General features: G+C 43.2%; 1 protein-coding gene across 10 annotated transcripts in view; it reads right to left on the reverse strand.

Annotated features, from left to right (window-relative positions):
* Window positions 1-20,336, reverse strand: part of pde10a (phosphodiesterase 10A) — a 46,691-nt gene that overhangs the window by 4,813 nt on the left and 21,542 nt on the right. For 3 of the 10 annotated variants that reach the window (XM_088385034.1, XM_088385036.1, XM_088385037.1), the window contains 16 exons: window positions 18,656-18,787; window positions 11,444-11,472; window positions 10,600-10,723; window positions 10,459-10,508; window positions 10,236-10,376; window positions 9,962-10,117; window positions 9,687-9,737; window positions 9,170-9,228; window positions 8,984-9,035; window positions 8,440-8,582; window positions 8,225-8,317; window positions 7,957-8,143; window positions 7,284-7,426; window positions 6,993-7,076; window positions 6,760-6,910; window positions 6,510-6,665 (listed from right to left, as the gene is read on the reverse strand). In XM_088385034.1, coding sequence (XP_088241160.1) covers window positions 6,510-6,665; window positions 6,760-6,910; window positions 6,993-7,076; window positions 7,284-7,426; window positions 7,957-8,143; window positions 8,225-8,317; window positions 8,440-8,582; window positions 8,984-9,035; window positions 9,170-9,228; window positions 9,687-9,737; window positions 9,962-10,117; window positions 10,236-10,376; window positions 10,459-10,508; window positions 10,600-10,723; window positions 11,444-11,472; window positions 18,656-18,787 — 1,751 coding nt within the window. Of the gene's footprint in view, window positions 1-6,508; window positions 6,666-6,759; window positions 6,911-6,992; window positions 7,077-7,283; window positions 7,427-7,956; window positions 8,144-8,224; window positions 8,318-8,439; window positions 8,583-8,983; window positions 9,036-9,169; window positions 9,229-9,686; window positions 9,738-9,961; window positions 10,118-10,235; window positions 10,377-10,458; window positions 10,509-10,599; window positions 10,724-11,443; window positions 11,473-13,478; window positions 13,618-18,655; window positions 18,788-20,336 lie in introns of those variants that run through there. The other 7 variants (XM_088385032.1, XM_088385038.1, XM_088385035.1 and 4 more) reach the window with 6 other exon arrangements.

Genomic DNA, 20,336 nt, shown 5'->3' on the forward strand with positions numbered 1-20,336 from the left:
GTTAGGGTTAGGGTTTGTGTTAGGCTTAGGCTTGCTCTGGCTGTGCTTCGGGTTAGGCTTGCTCTTGCTGTGCTTAGGGTTAGGGTTAGGGTTTGTGTTAGGCTTAGGCTTGCTCTGGCTGTGCTTAGGGTTAGGCTTGCTCTTGCTGTGCTTAGGATTAGGGTTAGGGTTTGTGTTAGGCTTAGGCTTGCCCTGGCTGTGCTTAGGGTTAGGCTTGCTCTTGCTGTGCTTAGGGTTAGGGTTAGGGTTTGTTAGGCTTAGGCTTGCTCTGGTTGTGCTTAGGGTTAGGCTTGCTCTTGCTGTGCTTAGGGTTAGGGTTAGGGTTTGTGTTAGGCTTAGGCTTGCTCTGCCTGTGCTTAGGGTTAGGCTTGCTCTTGCTGTGCTTAGGGTTAGGGTTTGTGTTAGGCTTAGGCTTGCTCTGGCTGTGCTTAGGGTTAGGCCTGCTCTTGCTGTGCTTAGGGTTAGGGTTTGTGTTAGGCTTAGGCTTGCTCTGGTTGTGCTTAGGGTTAGGCTTGCTCTTGCTGTGCTTAGGGTTAGGGTTAGGGTTTGTGTTAGGCTTAGGCTTGCTCTGGCTGTGCTTAGGGTTAGGCTTGCTCTTGCTGTGCTTAGGGTTAGGGTTTGTGTTAGGCTTAGGCTTGCGCTGGCTGTGCTTAGGGTTAGGCTTGCTCTTGCTGTGCTTAGGGTTAGGGTTAGGGTTTGTGTTAGGCTTAGGCTTGCTCTGGCTGTGCTTATGGTTAGGGTTAGGGTTTGTGTTAGGCTTAGGCTTGCTCTGGCTGTGCTTCGGGTTAGGCTTGCTCTTGCTGTGCTTAGGGTTAGGATTAGGGTTTGTGTTAGGCTTAGGCTTGCTCTGGCTGTGCTTAGGGTTAGGCTCGCTCTTGCTGTGCTTAGGGTTAGGGTTTATGTTAGGCTTAGGCTTGCTCTGGCTGTGCTTAGGGTTAGGCTCGCTATTGCTGTGCTTAGGGTTAGGGTTTGTGTTAGGCTTAGGCTTGCTCTGGCTGTGCTTAGGGTTAGGCTTGCTCTTGCTGTGCTTAGGGTTAGGGTTAGGGTTTGTGTTAGGCTTAGGCTTGCTCTGCCTGTGTTTAGGGTTATGCTTGCTCTTGCTGTGCTTAGGGTTAGGGTTAGGGTTTGTGTTAGGCTTAGGCTTGCTCTGGCTGTGCTTAGGGTTAGGCTTGCTATTGCTGTGCTTAGGGTTAGGGTTAGGGTTTGTGTTAGGCTTAGGCTTGCTCTGGTTGTGCTTAGGGTTAGGCTTGCTCTTGCTGTGCTTAGGGTTAGGGTTTGTGTTAGGCTTAGGCTTGCTCTGGCTGTGCTTAGGGTTAGGCTTGCTATTGCTGTGCTTAGGGTTAGGGTTTGTGTTAGGCTTAGGCTTGCTCTGGCTGTGCTTAGGGTTAGGCTTGCTCTTGCTGTGCTTAGGGTTAGGGTTAGGGTTTGTGTTAGGCTTAGGCTTGCTCTGGCTGTGCTTAGGGTTAGGCTTGCTATTGCTGTGCTTAGGGTTAGGGTTTGTGTTAGGCTTAGCCTTGCTCTGGCTGTGCTTAGGGTTAGGCTTGCTCTTGCTGTGCTTAGGGTTAGGGTTAGGGTTTGTGTTAGGCTTAGGCTTGCTCTGGCTGTGCTTAGGGTTAGGCTTGCTCTTGCTGTGTTTAGGGTTAGGGTTAGGGTTTGTGTTAGGCTTAGGCTTGCTCTGGCTGTGCTTAGGGTTAGGCTTGCTCTTGCTGTGCTTAGGGTTAGGGTTAGGATTTGTGTTAGGCTTAGGCTTGCTCTGGCTGTGCTTAGGGTTAGGCTTGCTCTTGCTGTGTTTAGGGTTAGGGTTAGGGTTTGTGTTAGGCTTAGGCTTGCTCTGGCTGTGCTTAGGGTTAGGGTTAGGGTTAAACCCTAACCCTAACCCTAAGCACAGCAAGAGCAAGCCTAACCCTAAGCACAGCCAGCGCAAGCCTAAGCCTAACACAAACCCTAACCCTAACCCTAAGCACAGCAAGAGCAAGCCTAACCCTAAGCACAGCCAGAGCAAGCCTAAGCCTAACACAAACCCTAACCCTAACCCTAAGCACAGCAAGAGCAAGCCTAACCCTAAGCACAGGCAGAGCAAGCCTAAGCCTAACACAAACCCTAACCCTAACCCTAAGCACAGCAAGAGCAAGCCTAACCCTAAGCAAAGCCAGAGCAAGCCTAAGCCTAACACAAACCCTAACCCTAAGCACAGCAAGAGCAAGCCTAACCCTAAGCACAGCCAGAGCAAGCCTAAGCCTAACACAAACCCTAATCCTAACCCTAAGCACAGCAATAGCAAGCCTAACCCTAAGCACAGCCAGAGCAAGCCTAAGCCTAACACAAACCCTAACCCTAACCCTAAGCACAGCAAGAGCAAGCCTAACCCTAAGTACAGCCAGAGCAAGCCTAAGCCTAACACAAACCCTAACCCTAACCCTAAGCACAGCAAGAGCAAGCCTAACCCTAAGCACAGCCAGAGCAAGCCTAAGCCTAACACAAACCCTAACCCTAAGCACAGCAAGAGCAAGCCTAACCCTTAGCACAGCCAGAGCAAGCCTAAGCCTAACACAAACCCTAACCCTAACCCTAAGCACAGCAAGAGGAAGCCTAACCCTAAGCACAGCCAGAGTAAGCCTAAGCCTAACACAAACCCTAACCCTAAGCACAGCAAGAGCAAGCCTAACCCTAAGCACAGCCAGAGCAAGCCTAAGCCTAACTCAAACCCTAACCCTAACCCTAAGCACAGCAAGAGCAAGCCTAACCCTAAGCACAGCCAGAGCAAGCCTAAGCCTAACACAAACCCTAACCCTAACCCTAAGCACAGCAAGAGCAAGCCTAACCCTAAGCACAGGCAGAGCAAGCCTAAGCCTAACACAAACCCTAACCCTAAGCACAGCAATAGCAAGCCTAACCCTAAGCACAGCCAGAGCAAGCCTAAGCCTAACACAAACCCTAACCCTAAGCACAGCAAGAGCAAGCCTAACCCTAAGCACAGCCAGAGCAAGCCTAAGCCTAACACAAACCCTAACCCTAAGCACAGCAAGAGCAGGCCTAACCCTAAGCACAGCCAGAGCAAGCCTAAGCCTAACACAAACCCTAACCCTAAGCACAGCAAGAGCAAGCCTAACCCTAAGCACAGGCAGAGCAAGCCTAAGCCTAACACAAACCCTAACCCTAACCCTAAACACAGCAAGAGCAAGCCTAACCCTAAGCACAGCCAGAGCAAGCCTAAGCCTAACACAAACCCTAACCCTAACCCTAAGCACAGCAAGAGCAAGCCTAACCCTAAGCACAGCCAGAGCAAGCCTAAGCCTAACACAAACCCTAACCCTAACCCTAAGCACAGCAAGAGCAAGCCTAACCCTAAGCACAGCCAGAGCAAGCCTAAGCCTAACACAAACCCTAACCCTAACCCTAAGCACAGCAAGAGCAAGCCTAACCCTAAGCACAGCCAGAGCAAGCCTAAGCCTAACACAAACCCTAACCCTAATCCTAAACACAGCCAGAGCAAGCCTAACCCTAAGCAGAGCCAGAGCAAGCCTAAGCCTAACACAAACCCTAACCCTAACCCTAACCTCCGTTGGGGTTGGAATAGGGTTAAGGCAAGGTTTGGGTTTTGGCTTTTGTTTAGGGTTAGGCGATTAGGGTCTAGGGTTAGGCGGTTAGGGTTAGGTTAGGGGTTAGGGTTAGGGATTACATTTAGGGTTAGGGTTAGAGTTAGGCGGTTAGGGTTTAGGGCAGGGGTGTCAAACTCCAGTCCTCAGGGGCCGCATTCCAACATGTTTTCCAAGGTTCCCTCGTTAAGTGCACCTGTGTCAAAAGTTAGGCTCCTGCAGAACCTGAAAATGAACTGATCTTTTCACTCAGGTGTGTTTAACGAGGTTAACTTGGAAAACATATTGGAACGCAGTCCCCGAGGACTGGAGTTCGACACCCCTGGTGTAGTGGTTAGTCCTCTGATCCCAGTGACCTTAGTTCAAATCTCAGAGGTACTTCAAACATTTTATCCTGGAAAAATTGGGACTTCCTATATTCCCAAGGCCAACGCTAACCCTTAGGGAGGTATAAGGTTTTTATGGGGTGGCAGACGAGCAACAATTTTGCAAATTTTTCCAGGATAAAATGTCTTAAGTCCTTCTGAGATTTGAACTCAGTTCGCTGGGTTTAGCGTCCAGAGGACTAACCACTACACTATGTAACCCTGTCTTGTATGTCATGCAGGATATATGGTTTTATTGAGCAGCTAACAAGCAAATAGTATATTGCAATATTTTTCAGGATAAAATGTTAGAAGTACTTCTGAGATTTAAACTCGGTCTGATGGCTTCAGAGTTCAGTGTACTATGCACTACACTATGGAAACCGGGCTTACAAAGCATGCAAGATATATGGTTTTATCGATCAGCTACCAAGCGAATAGTATAGATATGTTGCAAATTTTTCCAGGCTAAAAAGTTTAACTTTCCACTGAGATTTGAACTTACATCAGTGGCATCAGAGTACAGAGTACTAACCACTACACTATGGAACACTGGCTAGTACAGCATTCAAGATATGTGGTTTCATTGATCAGCTAACAAGCGAATAGTCGGATAAATGCCAAAATGGTTTTGTGGGGGAACACCAAGCAACTGTGTTGCAAAGTTTTCCAGGCTAAAAATTCAGAGTTCCTACTGAGATTTGAACTCACACTACAGGGATTAGAGTCCAGAGCACTAACCCCTACACTATGGCACCCTGGCTTCTAAGGTATTGAAGGTATGTCTGTACTAGCAGTTGCCGGGCCCAAACCCAACCCTAACCTCTCACCCTAAACCCTAACCGCCTAACTCTAACCCTAACCCTAAATGTAAACCCTAGCCCTAAACCCTAACCCTTAACCCTATCCCAAACCTAACCCTAACCGCCTAACCCTAAACCCTAACGCCTAACCCTAAACATAAGCCAAAACCCAACCCTTGCCTTAACTCTATTCCAACCCCAACGGAGGTATATGGTTTACGGGGTAGCACACGAGCAACTATGTTGCAAAAGTTTCCAGGATAAAACGTTTGAAGGCCCCTGAGATTTGAACTCAGGGTGCTGGGTTCAGAGTCCATAGCATGAAGCATTACACTATGGAAACCTGGCTTGTAAGAAATGCAAGATATATGGTTTTATTGAACAGCAAATTTTTCCAGGCTAAAAGGTCCAAGTTGCAACTGAGATTTGAACCCACACCACAGGGATCAGAGTCCAGAACATTAACCACTACACTATGGCATGCTGGCTTGTAAGACATGGATGGTATATGCTGTACTAGCAGTGGCGTGCGGTGAGCTCCATGCCGGGCCCAAATCCAACCCTAATCCCTAACCCTAACCCTTAACCCTAACCCCTTACCCAAACCCTAACCCTAAACCCTAAACCCTAAGCCTAACCACCTAACCCCTAACCCTAACCCCTAACCCTAAATCAGGGGTGTCCAAGTCCAGTCCTCGAGGGCCGCATTCCTCCATGTTTTCCAAGTTTCCCTCGTTAAACACACCTGATTCAATGATCAGGCTCCTGCACAGGTGTGTTTAACGAGGGAAACTTGGAAAACATGTCGGAATACGGCCCTCGAGGACTGGACTTAACCCCTAAGCCTTACCGCCTAACCCTAACCCGATTCCCAACTCTAATTCTTAGAGATGTATATAGTTTTGTGGGGTAGCACATGAGCAACTTTGGTGCAAATTTGTCCAGGATAAAATGTTTGAAGTTCCACTAAGATTTGAAATTGTACTGCTGGGTTCTGAGGGCAGAGGACTGACCACTGCACTATGGAACCATGGCTTGTATTGCATGCAGGATATATGGTTTTATTGAGCAGCTAACAAGCGAATAGTGTGGCATAATATTTTTCAGGATAAAAACTTTGATGTCCCTCTGAGATTAGAACTTGCGTCACTGGGTTCAGGATCCAGAGACCTAACCACTACACTATGGAAACCTGGCTTACAAGCAAGGCAAAATATATGGTCTTATCGAGCACTTAACAAGCGAATAGACTACAAGATCAATGCCAAAATGGTTTTATGGGGGAGCACCAAGCAACTATGTTGCAAAGTTTTCCAGGCGAAAAGGTTAAAGATCCCGCGGCCATTTGAACTCACATCACTGGGACCAGAGTCCAGCGAACTAACCACTACACTGTGGCACCCTGGCTTGTAAGACATGGAAGGTATATGCTGTACTTGCAGCGACGTGCGGTGAGCCATGACTGGGTCCCAAACCCAACCCTAACCCCTAACCAAAAAAATATATACCTATATTTCAAAATATAGAATTGAAATGGGAACCAAAAATTGAATCGAATTGCGGCTTGGGTAAATTGTTATATCCCTATTAAAAAACAAATTGCCAAATAAAAATCATTGCAACTGTATGCCTGGCAGCATCACCGTCTGGTCTGATCCTAGAACTGCAAACCTTTAGCTGTGCCACTGGGATTATGCATAATTTGTCTGTCGACTTAAAGTTGATGTCGCATAGTAGAGCTTTACCTGCAAAATGGAAACAGTCTGAGAGAAGTGATGCTGCTCCATGGTGGAGGTGGAGTAGAGAGCAGCCAGTGGGTGGTCAAATTTCTGCAGATAAGTGTTGCTGTACCCTCGATGGTCCAGATCATGACAAAGGCAGGCTATCAAGAGTCCCTTCTTCTGTAAATGAAAGGATAAGAGTTATCAGCCACACACTACAGACTCATTTCATGTTATTTTAAAATATGATTTTTTTTTAAAGTGAGCAGCGGACCTCAAGCTCTGTGAAGGTTTCAGGGGTCTTCTGTAGGATGGCATACATACAGTGGGCCACGGTCACGGCGTGCTTCCAGTTGTGGTAGGGCACACGCCGGTAGTTTTTGCGTACAGACATAGTGAATCGACACAGCTTCTCCAGCTCAAAGCTAGACCCAACCAGAAAAGAGACAAATATAAAATGACCCTTAAATCAGATGCCGGCACCTTAACAGCTCTGCAGTACTTTACCTAGTCTTTCCACAGGAGCTGTGAACCATATAGATGAAAACTGCAGGCCAGATCTCCTCAAAGGGACTTATGTCAAAGTGAAACCTGGAAGAGGAGTCACATTTGCCAGGTTGGTCTGTAAAATTGTCTGGATGTCATTTGAATTTTTCACTCTATGTTTTGTATGTAAAACAACTTGGTGGCAACACAGATGAAATGAGGACTGGAATCCATTCAGCACCGTACACAGAACCACTAGTACATTTCTGCAGGCCTCATGAGGTGAAGGCCATAAAGCATTTGAAGACTCACATTTCGATCTCTTTATAAATGGGAGTGGGAAGGTTGAGCTGAGTGAGGGTTTTCCATTCTTCTGAGGTGCAGATGCTGTGGTAAGACAGTTTTTCCATTGTCACTCTGTAAATGCATTCAGAGTGGCGAATTCGATGGTACATCTATGCAGAAAACACACACGGGAAAATCACAAAAAAGTCTTCATGAAAAAAAGAAAAAAACCAAAACACAAGCAATAGCAACTATTAAAGTAGAACCAATTGTGAAAATTCAGTACTGGCAATCCATTTCTGACAAATCCAAAACATATGGACAAAAGTATTGAAACACACCTTCAAGAATCTTAGCAACGCATTTTGAATACCTCATTTTCTTTATTGTGGGAACAATTTCACTACTCCAGCATGGTCCAGAAAAGACAGTTGGATGAGTTTAATAGAGTTTGATACAAATAACAAGCAAACAGTTCCACACACTCTAAAATTGTTCCAGCTGGCTCATCCTGCTCGTGTAGCAATGCTTTTGTCCATATAGCTTCGATCAAAGACCACATTAACTCACAGCAACAATCATTCAAATTCTAAAACTAATCAACACTTCGGTAAGGGAGTCTTGCCATTATGAATCTATGCTGTGAAATATTTTTCATTGATAAGTGGCTGTAAATGAGCGTAGGTGTGCACCAACTCACATTTGCACAGTGTAAGGCCAGGGCACAGAAGACAGCAAACATCTTGAAGTTGTTCTCATCTGTTTTAGTGAAGGCACTACCGCTTAACTTATTCACCATCTGCACTACTCCGATAACAGTCCCCCTGCTCACGATGGGCATGCACAGGATGTTCCGCGTGGTGTAACCTGTTTTCAGGTCCACCTCTCTGGCAAATAAGATCCAACCATCACAAAGTCAGTTTAATGCATTGGTTGCTGTTCAATGAAAAGACGTTTCGGCCGCTTACCGGTTAAACCGCGGGTCTGCATAGGCATCTGGGATATTTAAGACTTCCCCTGTCTGAGCCACTTGACCAGCTATTCCTTTCTCTATAGAAAACCTACAGGAACATATGAGAGGGGATCACTCGATTAACATGGCAGATGTTTATCAGATTGAGAATATAAAAAAGTCAAAGATGGATGAATGTGTAGCAGCTGGCAGAAAGGTGATGTCACACACCTAATTTCTTTGGTTTTCCTAAAGACCGGCCTGCCTTCTTTCTCCTCACCGATATCGAACAGGTCAGAATACAGTTCTTTGTTGTTTTGATCTACCTGGAAGAGTGCACATCTGTCGGCATTCACCAGGTTTTTTGCATATATCTGTAATGAAAACAAAGTCAAAGTCTGCTTTATTGTCAATTTCTTCCCATGCCAAGACACACAAAGAAATCGAAATTACGTTCCCACTATCCCACGGTGACAAGACATAGTACACGATATACATACAAGTAAACAACACAAAAAAAATAAAAACAAGAAGGCACAAACAATGAATAAATGAGAGTGATGAAGAAATAATAAATAAACAAATAACACAATAAATAAGAGGAGCAAAAATGGAGCAAGTGTGCATACAGAATATAGCAGAAGGGGAAAGAGAGTTCAGGATCCTAACAGCCTGGAGAATGAAGCTGTTGGTGAGTAAGCTATCCATTAGAACAAATAGACAATTTTGGTTTTACTATTTGTACTATTAATTAATGAAAGAAAAGAAGACTTACCATAATGTGTTCAAGTAGAGAATCTATTGCCACAATATTATCAAAGTATGTTCTGTGAGGAGAGGACAGGTAAGATTTGTTTGACAAAACATTCAAGATATGAAAGGGAATTTAAAAAAAAATTCTTAGCTTGTAATTATGCTAATGCAGAGGTGAAATTATAGTGCTGTCAAGAGTGACTCTTACTTTGACACATCTAGTAGGAAGTCATTGAGCTCAGTCTGTTTGGCGAGGCCTCGGCACACCTACAAGAAGAAGAAGACGAAGTAGGTCAGGTCATAGGTGGACTCTTGCATTTCCCATAGCACAATTGCAGCATCCTGCTTGTACTCCAAACACACCAACACGTCTGTCTCGCGACAGTGTTTTGCAGCAAGCAGCCAGCCCAGGAGTGCCGTGCGCCGCAGTCCTATGCAGCTCACAGAGTCCCACTGTGGCCAGTCCTGCAGTGGGACACTGTTTCTCCTAGGTGTTACGCTATGGTTTCACATAAAAACAGTGCTGGGGCATAATGACGTCCTCGGAGACCTTGTTTGTTGAATGTACAGTTCAGCTGATTGGACAGGGCCCAGTTGCAACGCCGTTTCAGTACACAGTGGATTTTTCCATTTAAAAACAGTAGTGCAGAAAAAAAAAAGCAATGCCACGAACATCATAATTGCAACTGGTTTTTTTGCACAGGTCCCTGTGGACATTTGCTCACCTGTACTTGATGAATTGCAACTGAGGCCCACGCTAAGTTTGCTGTTGCAACCTAAAATTAAAAAAAAAAAAAGAAAATTGGTGCACTTTAAAGCAATAATAAGTAATCAATAAATTGAGTAAGACTTAATATTTAGGTTTAGTCTACACTTGGCAGTGTATTTGTTTCATAAAAAGAACTATCATGTAAAAATAAACAAATCCGAATGCCTGGAGTGACTACTAGGCCAGGCTCTATCTTTCATATCTGGTGTGTTTTATCTTAGTGGAATTGACCTCTTGGTGGCTGAGGTTGAAGGGCTCCTTTCCCCAGTGCCGACGCAGCTCCAGGATGGCGATGAGGTCCCCAATGGCAGTGAGGATGGGGAGGCACAAGACAGAATGAACACGGATCCCTGAGTCCTGCCCTGTGCCATCTGGGAAGCGCTCGTCCTGGAACAATGAAGGTCATTCCGGAAAGTTAGCTCACTATGGTCCAGCGATGCAGCAATACAAAACAACTTCCTTTTTAATTTTTCACAAAATATGGATTAACAAATAACAACCTTACCCCCATGATGTCTTCTACTAGGAGTGTTTTGCGAGTCTTGGCAACATGAGCTGCAATGGTTGTCCCAAATGCGATGGGGCCAGAAGGGACAAGGCTTGGGGGACCGTCCTTGGTCCTCGTTGGGGTGAACAACAATAAACTCTGCTTGGAAGCATGGGAGAGAAATGACAAAGTGTGAAGGAACTCTCAAACACAAAACTATACTTCACTTCTTTGCACTTACATTGTTGCATTCTCCCAAAAAGTAAAGTGCAAATCCATCAGCTTTTGTTGCTGCAGGAAGACAAAGATACAAAAATTCTTTTCAAGTTGTCTAAACTTGCTGGTTTTTTTTTTAATGCAAAATGATAAATAATCCTAATACCTGTTTTAACGATGTTGCAGAGTTCATAGAGCAGCAGCTTGTTGTCTCCTCCAGTGTCCAGGCGCTGCTCCATGTAGCTGTTGAGTTCATACACCACACCCTGCATGTTTGCATCCTGGTACTGCTGGACACACACACAAAAAAACGTATTTCCGTACCATCCGACATGCGTGAACAACAATACAGAAAACAACTGGCAGCTTTTTAATGTTGTTGAATGAACTTGGATCTTCCCACTATTCACAAACACCTTTTATCACATTACCCGCATCCTCACCCGGATCACCTACCCGCATCCCGAGAGGAGGCCATTGAGGATAAAAGGCTTTGATGCTCACATTCGTCTTAAAAGTTTGCTTATGTAACAGGCAGACCTCCTGCCTTGCGCAGGGCCAAAAACCTGTCATGTCTGCGCCTACAGGGAGGGTGAGGATGGGGGCGCGGCAGGGGGAGCGCCGCACTAGAAAGCTTCCCTCTAGGGATTCATTCCACCCTCCCACATCCTGTTTGCACAGACGTATGGATGACGCATCCAAAGGTTGAGTGACCCTCATTTTTTTCTGCCTATACGACTTTGTAAGTCCCTTTCATTAAGGTCATGAATCCCACTGAGCCATCTGAGATACTGACTCCAGTGGGCAGAGAGGCGTCAAAATAAAATGTGAGCTCAGTGTGGCTGCACAAGGGAAATTTCTCCGACACAGGTGTGTACCAATAAATATAACCCTCTTAACTGCCTTTAAACCCTTTGTGAGAAATCACACAAAATCTGCAAACTTTTGCCATTTTACTTACTAAACACTCAATATATGAAAGTATATGTTTACAATGAGACAAAACATACCCTGCTGACCTCTTTAGATGATGTGTCATCTGTAAAGAGAAAACAAACACATTACACAAAATGACAATACATCCATGAAAAGCAAATTCGCTTTTTGTATAAGATTACCGAGCCGCTAACCCAGTTGGTCTTTCATGATCTTAGTCTGAATGTTTCATTGTCTGACTATTGAGGGGCTTATTGGGTGTGTCATTGTTCAAGTAATCATTTTCTACGCTATAAGTCACCCCTTAACGCCGCAAAAAACATTTAGGCTCCACAACAATTTGGTTAAAGTAGTACATTTCAACTGGTAAGTAAAATGCTAGTAAATATTTTTAGGACCCGATAGTGAAGAGAACTCAATACTTGCGCAAAGGACATTCTTGAAGTATTGAATCTGGAGCAACTGGACTTCTTTGGGGTGTCATATAGAAAAACTTGACCCTCGAAACATTTCACCAACTAGACATTAAACCGAGCAACACCCCCAGGGAGAAACTAGCTCACTACAAGGTCAAGTCATACTGGACATTTGGAGAAACCAAACAGCCAGAGCACAATTATGGACTAGATTAGAGCTAGATTATATTTCCACATGTACAGAACAGAACCAAGAATATAATGTGTGTAGCAAAACTGTAGGTGTTATCAATAATAATAATTCCATGGTAATAATTTACAGGAATAAAGGAGATCCAGTTATACAATCAAGCTGCACTTAACAACAACTTTTATTTTTAGTCAACTGCTTTGTTATGCAAGTCAACCACTGGTTAGACACATTTTAGGAGCAAATGACTCACATGTGACCACCCTGTAGTCGCCACTCCCGCCAAAGAATTATATCGGGGCAATGTGAACTGAAAAATGATTTTTGGGAGCAAGGTTATGTCTTCATCTACAAAAGTTGTCTTTAATTAGAAATTTGTATGCTAGTATTGGTCATAAATCTGGTGGACTTTCCTTGCCACTGCTACATGTGTGAGTAATTGGTTGGCTATTGAACGTAATGTCTGGAAACACTTGATGTGAGCAACTTGGTGAACAGTCACTCACGAGTCACAATCAACTTGTAATTTCACCGATGAACTCATTCAGTGTTGTGTTCCACTGACCAGGCCAAGTCGTGACCCAAACTGCACTAAGGCCAAAAAGGCAAAGCACTTGTTGGTCTAAAACTCAATCCTCAGATGTTAGTCTATACATTCTTTTTTTTTTTCTCCAGCATTAATGCAAATAACAGAAGGCTCCACAGGAAATTGCCGTTTGAAGGCTGGGTGAATTATCAGTGCCGGATGCAAAATTACAAGTGAATGAGTAAATTAAAAGAAGGACTACAAATTGCACATAAATTGTGGATTTATATTTCCTCTTCTTTTACTCAGGGAGACATTTGTTGCAATTATGTTGCTATTAAAAGTAAAATCCAGAGAGAAATCATTTTACTTGACAAGTACAAAATTCCGAGAGCTCTACAGCAAATTCCAGAAGGGATTTGAGGCTATTGAGTAGACAGTCAAACACATGAAAATTGACTTTGGACATTGACGATATTTAATGATAGCCAATGATAACAGTTACTGGATTTATACTCTGGGAGAGCTACTTGGGATGAAAATAAAATCATTCACACAGTTTGAACAGTTTTCAGTGCACATGAGTCAACAGAGCACGAGAGCAGAAACGGCTCCGATCTCTTTGATAACGGTTCATGTGATCCAACCATGAAAAGCCTCGGGTGCACTGGAGAGACGAAATCTTACTGACTCAAGCTGGTGCAAGCTTTGAAACAACCCTCTGTGCATGTGAAGAAAGAATTACAGCCGGCCACATTGTTTGCTGTTTTAAACATGCCTCTCTTAGTTTCCTAACTTAGCCGTGAGAGCTATTTTAGAGTGAACTCCTGGCCATGTGTGACGTCAAACAGAAGACGGGAGGAGGGGGTCCACTTAAAGAATGCAAAGCCTTTGAGAAAATTAAGAAAAAAAATCTTTCTTTCAGGCAGTCTGTTTGCTTTCATATTTATGAACAAAATATAATGAAATCCATGTACCTCAGAATCTGTCTGCATCTTCTCCGATCAAATTCACCAAAATTGCGTTAGGCCATTGGTCTCCCCACTGCACCGGACTTAGATGGAATTCCAGCAGACTCTTCGACAACTTTCAACCACCAAATTATTAGCAATTTAGCGCATGGCAAAGCACACACCCACACTATGCTGTAACATGAACCTCAGTCCAGAATGGTCAAGCAAAAATTCCCAGGGCACAATGAGGGTTGTGCCTGCATGAAAATCAGGATACGCCAGCATATCCGCATGTGCCGGCTACAAAAATAGAGTCCCGAGCGTCCACGTTCCCAACACTGATGACAACTAGACCATTCTAATGGCAACCCCTATTTTCAAGAATCGTCCATGCTTTCAGTAAACACTAAACTGACGGCAGGCCTTTTCTTAGAAATTTGTCCAAATCCGTCCATCCAAAATTACATTCGGTATGGTAAAAGCTGGTGAAGTATCGATGAGACACTAACATGAATGAGAAGGTGTGTGTCCACTACTCTGGACGGAGACCTTTTAACTCTGCATAATCCCTCAGTCGGCTGAGTCTAACTTGCAGGATCATTGACGGGAGCTTTATTGATCTGCTGCCACGGTTACATAAAATCCCCCACAGGACACAAACCGGCCAGACTGACTCAGCGCTCTATGTGTCAGCCAAGTGGTGGTCTTTAATTGATCTCGTTTATGGAGGACATACTAACTCTAGATGATGTCCTGCTGCATTTCAGGAATCTGGCAAATTGGAAATCACAGAACTCCATCTTTGAAAAATGCAAAAGAATGCCACCCATGAGTTGGAGTTCCGACTAGCAAAGGTGGAGCAAATCGACCTCCCTTGACCTCACAAACTGTTGCTGTCACACAATATTTGTTAATCATCAACTAACACACAATAGAAACCACATTTATCTGTATTCATTGGCTATACAATCGCTATGTTTGCTCGCTTTCACAAGGGATCGGGGATGATAAACCGATGGGGACATTGGTGATGGGTATTCATCAACGTTTTATGCAACAAAGTTAACATTTTGTACACATTTTATTGTAAGTTACAATGTGTCTTTAACGGTTTTTAAAGGTTTTGTAATTCTGAAAGTCCAGCCTCTTGAATAGATTAATTTGTTATGGCAAAAATTGGCAACAATTAATTATGCTTTCCATATTTTTAAAACTGCAGCACATTTCACGCCACACATTTATGCCTCACTTAATTATTAGCTAATTAGACAACAGGCTTCATTTCGAACAGAGCCTCACATCTCGTTGATAATGTTTTTGTGTAATCTTTTCCAGCATTTGAAGAACCAAAAGGGTGTTGTGTTATGCTGGCATGAGCACCCGCATCTCCTCCCTCTCCCTGATCACAAGCCCTGCAGGTGAGACGGAGCTCTTATCCCACCAGTGGGGGGTATGTGGAATTGGGGCATGCCACACAAACACATCTTTGTCTCTGTGTCACTGCCATCCACACTCTGAACTAAAATGGGGAATCAGCTGCTTAACACGCTTGCCCTTTAGGCTCAGTTGAAACAGTCTAATCCGAAACAGAATACACATTTTTCAAGCACTTTTTCAAAGGAGGATTGGGATGGACAGATAACCGTCCTGATTTAAATTATCACAGTTATACAGAACCACAGTGAACCCCTGCTATCCGTTGGGGATAGGGACCGGGCACGATCACTAATAATAAATATCTGTGAATAATAAAATTAACACGCAACAAAACAAAATAAAAACCTATGAGATGAATACAATGGTCAATACTAAGCAACAAATTTGTATGCTTAAACAGGAAATCATGCATTTGTGTTACTACGTACAAAATAGAATCTGCATTAGTATTTCTCTCTCTCTCGCGCTCTCTCTCTCTTTCTCTCTGTCTCTCTCTCTCTCCCTTCTCTCATACACACTCACACACACTTGTGGGTAAATCAGATGTAATCCAATGTTGTCCATCACATGAGCCAAAAGAACGGGACACGCTGCAGGGACTGCTTCCAGGAAGCGGTTAACTCAATATTGATCACATGATGACAAGGCTGGCGGAGCTTAGAAACAATATAAAAAACTCATCAGCTCTTAAAGGTGTCACCAAAATATGACAAATGGAGACATCGAAATGGAAAAACAGCTGCTTTAATTACCACAAATGTGCAAAGAGAACAAAAGAAAAAGTTGTCACATGACAGTCACTTTCAGTCTATTTTGAATAAAACATTGTTCCTCTTTTTTTTGAAGGACAAAGGCTGCAAAAGAAGTAAAATTTTTGGACCTTAAAATCAATTAACAGCTGAGAGTATTCAGGTACTATTTTAAGAACCTCATGGGACTGGACAAAATGTTCATGTGAACTGTTGGTAGGATAACAAATAGTTCTACTAGGTTCTGTGAAGGAAGCTTGAAGGAAGTTAAGTCCCTATCAGAGAGACTATTTCAAAAAGTGCAATTTGATTTCATTTTGAAAAATACATATCCAAGATATGAAGTGTGGATGCTCTAACTCTAAAAAATAAAAATAAAAATCTTTGCTGAGGCACAGGCTACACCCGTTAAATTTATGGACCTGTTCTCAAGGCTAACCCAGCACCACCAAATGGCTTACCAAAAAAGAAACGTCAGAGTAATTATACTGGTACTGCCCAACCTAACATTAGATTCAACTTCATTAAAGCCAGCACTGCTTGCAGAAACTTGATTCTTTGGGAACTAAATAGGCATGTGGAGCAAACACAATGATGTTCATTATACTGCGTATTTAATCTAAGGAGAAGCCATCAAATAAGGTTTGGCTCGGACAACGACCCTGACAATGCATCGACTTCGGCAAACCTAACATATATATGTATTATCAATTCTTCTTAGGCATTTTATTAAATGCTCTGCTGCCTTCAAATCTTTAAGATCTAGTTTTACCTAACACTGTCTCTGGTATTTCAGGTCAAGGCCTCACAATCACTCGGAGGATTACAACACAAACACAGCAGATTTTTCCTACTGTATTTGTTTTTCGTAAAAACTAACATGTGCCACAATTAACAATATGTTTTCAATATGTTAAGGAGCAACAGGAAGAGTATTTAATCGTGGTAGGTTTTATCTGAGAAAAAAGCAGATGGAAAAAGAGAAAAACACTGTAAAATTCGGATTGGCAATAGCTGTGACACAAATCCAGAGTTGGTGGAACTCCAATTTGTTGGGATTTCAATCCAAATTGAACTATTTTGAATAATTTGCTTCAGGGTCCAATTTTAAGAAAGCAATCACTATTTCAATGTACAATTTAGGGTTAGGGGGGCCCAAATTCAGATTTTGCCAAAGTCTTTCTGCCTCATCATCAACTACCATTGCAGTAACTTCCAGTGTTTTGAGTGCCAGAACGTGTAAAGGGTGTTTGGTACTCTTCATGTTTTTGCACTAAACAGGCTAAATCCCTCCATAAAATGATCTCACATCTTCTCCCTCACTGCTCTGTGATAAAGTTCTGCTCTGATTCCGCTGCGCTGACCCAAGCTGAATGACTCCAGTGAGTTATTCCTATTTGGCGCCAGAGGATTTGATTACCACCATGGGCCTAAAGAAACGGACACACTTCTATTTGTATAGAGAGAGTTGCTACAAAATGTGACAAATCTATCATATGCCAGTTTCCTCTTTAGCGACAACACACCCAGTGCCAGGGCCCTCGCTGTCACCGCCGACAACCCAAACCCCTACTGCCCCCCACCCCCCTCCTCCCCTGGGCCCCCTTCAGCCAAGCTGCATGTCTCTGGAGGACGCCTCTGACGTCAGCAGCTCAACTGGGCTGTGCGCCAGCGCTGTTGGCCCTTGATGGATGCCGTTGGTCTGGGAAACAGCTCACTGAGTGCGGAGCGGTACACACTCAACATGGTCCGCTCAAACACATCCAACAACCTGTAAACAATCGACAGGGCCGTTCCCTCTCTTTCTTCTATCTATCATACACTTTGGAAAAGGAGAATATGTGAAGGTGAGGAATTTTTACAGAACAAAAAGACCTAAATAATAAAGTAATGGCTCCCAAAAAGTGCACACGGGTTCACTCCAGGAAAAGTGTTTTGGTGCAGTGGCATTTTTTATATGAAGAGAAAACTGGTGGGGCTCCAACCGCTAACATACCAAGCAGACAACAGTCCTCTCAAAAGTACACCATGTATTGCGCCAAGGCACCCATTTTACATAACCCCATGTCACAACACTAGACAAAACACAAAACGAATAATTACTGAAATAATGATGATCTCATCTCAATTTATTTACAAAGTGACTTAGTCGGTGAGAAATCTGGGCGAGTTTAAATGAACACAAAGCTATAATATAGCCTACACAATTGTTTCTGTTAACGTCAATGTTTGTCCAGCCCCTTGCTGCTAAGTAAAAGAACCCAATGAAAAAAAGGAAATATTCTAGCCCCACCCACAAGACCGTTTGAGTAGAAAAGAGGAACAGAAAAACAGAAAGACACACTCCAGAAATTACTCTGAAGACGCACTATGATCATGAGAAACATTTACTACAGACGTCATAGTTCTGTATTCTGATTTTTTGATGGGTTTTTAAATGCCTCGGCTATGCCTAGATATTCTATCCATATAGGTTATGAACAGAATAAGTGACAAAGGGCAGCCTCCAGTTTTCCACAAACAAGTTCAGGACTTGCCGCCACAACAGACACTGATGGCCACAACTCCATTCGTCCGTTTAAAAAAGGGCGGGTAGATGCAGTATTTTAATGGTATTTTTAGAATAAATATTTTGTGTATTTAATTAAGCAGCATCAAGTAAAAAGATTTGTGCATTTACGTTATAACAGGAAGTTTTAACATCTGGGGTTGAGTTCCTCTTTGATTTTTTTTGGTTGTATCAGTCAGTTAGTTGTACGTTACAGAGAGTAAGAACAAGTGTGAATACATTAAAATGTGTCCTTTAAGGAGGGAGGGGTTAAGCAAACTAAAAGTTACATGGAATTTTAAGACAGCCCGATTTATGCTTGACTTATTCTGGAGCATGTATGCTCAAAAACATGAAACCAAAGGAACACATGACAGAAGTTATAATAAATTGAAATGAGCAGATCCAGTCATGATGTCAGAGTAATGCCGAAAAGTTTGAATGTGCGTGTGTGTCAGTGGTTGTACCTGCAGGCCTGCTGCTGGTCTTCCTCTTCAACCATCTGTCCAACGTCTCGGCGCTCACACTCTCCAGCACAAAGTCATCCAGCATCTGCGGGTGCAGAGAGAGGTAGGCCTTCACTTTCTCATCTGTCAAGCCTGAGAAGCACAGAAGCAAAAGACTGTTTTAACTCAATTACAGCACAGCTTTGTTCATGAATAACTAATGCAGGGAGATGTGGGGGGAAAAAAAGGTTTTCGGGAAGCTCTGAGGAAAAAAAGATATAGGAGGACAAAATAAGTTGTGTGACAACATGTGACATGCTGTTAGGTAAGCATGGGAGCACCTTAAGCGGGCTCATGCTCATCTTATGTTTACAGTCAAGCTGCGTCTCGAGGGATGGGAGCCCCCAACAGAGGCAGCAGAATAAAGTAGGACTCGATAGTGCTTAATAGGCAATTAGGTTCTTGAGATGTCGCTAAGTGCTGCTGTTTACTCTTTGTTGTCAGGGAAAAAGCCTTTTGCCAGATTATTGGTGAGGGGAATTTGTTTTGTATGCGCCACTGGCGTCTGCTCGCTGATTCTGTTCATGAGAGAAACCAATGTGTTTAGGTCATCCGAGTGCTGGACAGGACACTACATCGAAAATAGCATTCAACTGTGAGAAATGATAAAAGTTATTTGCCAATAACGGATTCATGTTTTAGTTTTGTTTTTCAAAGATATAAGAAGCATCTTTACAGACACCAAAAGATCTACAATAAATCACAGGATGTGCAATATTTTACCTGTAATACATAGAAGAAAACACATTTTCAACTTCAAGTTCTTATACCCTCGGAAATGATTGTGTAGTAATGAAATGTATATTGTACTATATATTATAGTATTTGTAAAAATGCGCTTCATGACATGGACCTAATATTTTATCAAACTGAGGAAAATCAGTCTAAAACAGAAAACCACAAAGTCTTGCTCTCATTACATTAAAAAGACAGATTAAGGTCAGGTGTTTTTTTTATCTACCCTTTTGGTTGGTTGGTCATACCATCACTGAGTGGGAACAGACCCCACACAGGACGCACCAAAGTCACGTGACTGTACCCCTACATATATTTCAATAAGAACAAAATATTAGCTCAATCACAGAAATAAACATACGTGTGTGTTAAGGACACGCGGGTCGTGCATTAGCAGGCAAATAAGGAAATGGAAGGTAGAGGTAAGGAGGCTTCGGAGGGTGCAGGATGTTGCTTTGCAGTCTGACACTGTCCAGACATGAGACACCGGGTTTCAGAAGTGCAAGGCCTCATGAAACTCCTGGCCAGCTCTGACGCAAATCGACGGAATATGGCTTAATAAATCAGAGCAACTTGGGAGGGGGGCGGGGGGGGGGGACAGCTGCTGTAGACAGAAACAGGAGCACAGCATTGCTGAAACATTTGGGCAATTTGGAACACAAGTAAAAGTCATAAGCAGCACTTTAAGATGTATTTAAAATTAAGAAAACCAAAGATGGTCTTTGAATTTATCCAGACATCTTTATAATCGGTCGATAGATGATAGATATTCAAATGAACAAAACATATTTCCGCAAGACTCAATGACAACCATGTCATGAGTGATCTTGCACTTTAAAACGTGATGACGCGTACATGCTTTCATTTCCCTAAAAAATAGCTAAGCTCTGTCGTTTTTAGCAAATGT

This window comes from Syngnathus floridae, chromosome 9, assembly GCF_059516105.1.
Source record: "Syngnathus floridae isolate MCC-2025c chromosome 9, RoL_Sflo_1.0, whole genome shotgun sequence".
NCBI classification, from domain to species: Eukaryota; Metazoa; Chordata; class Actinopteri; order Syngnathiformes; family Syngnathidae; genus Syngnathus; species Syngnathus floridae.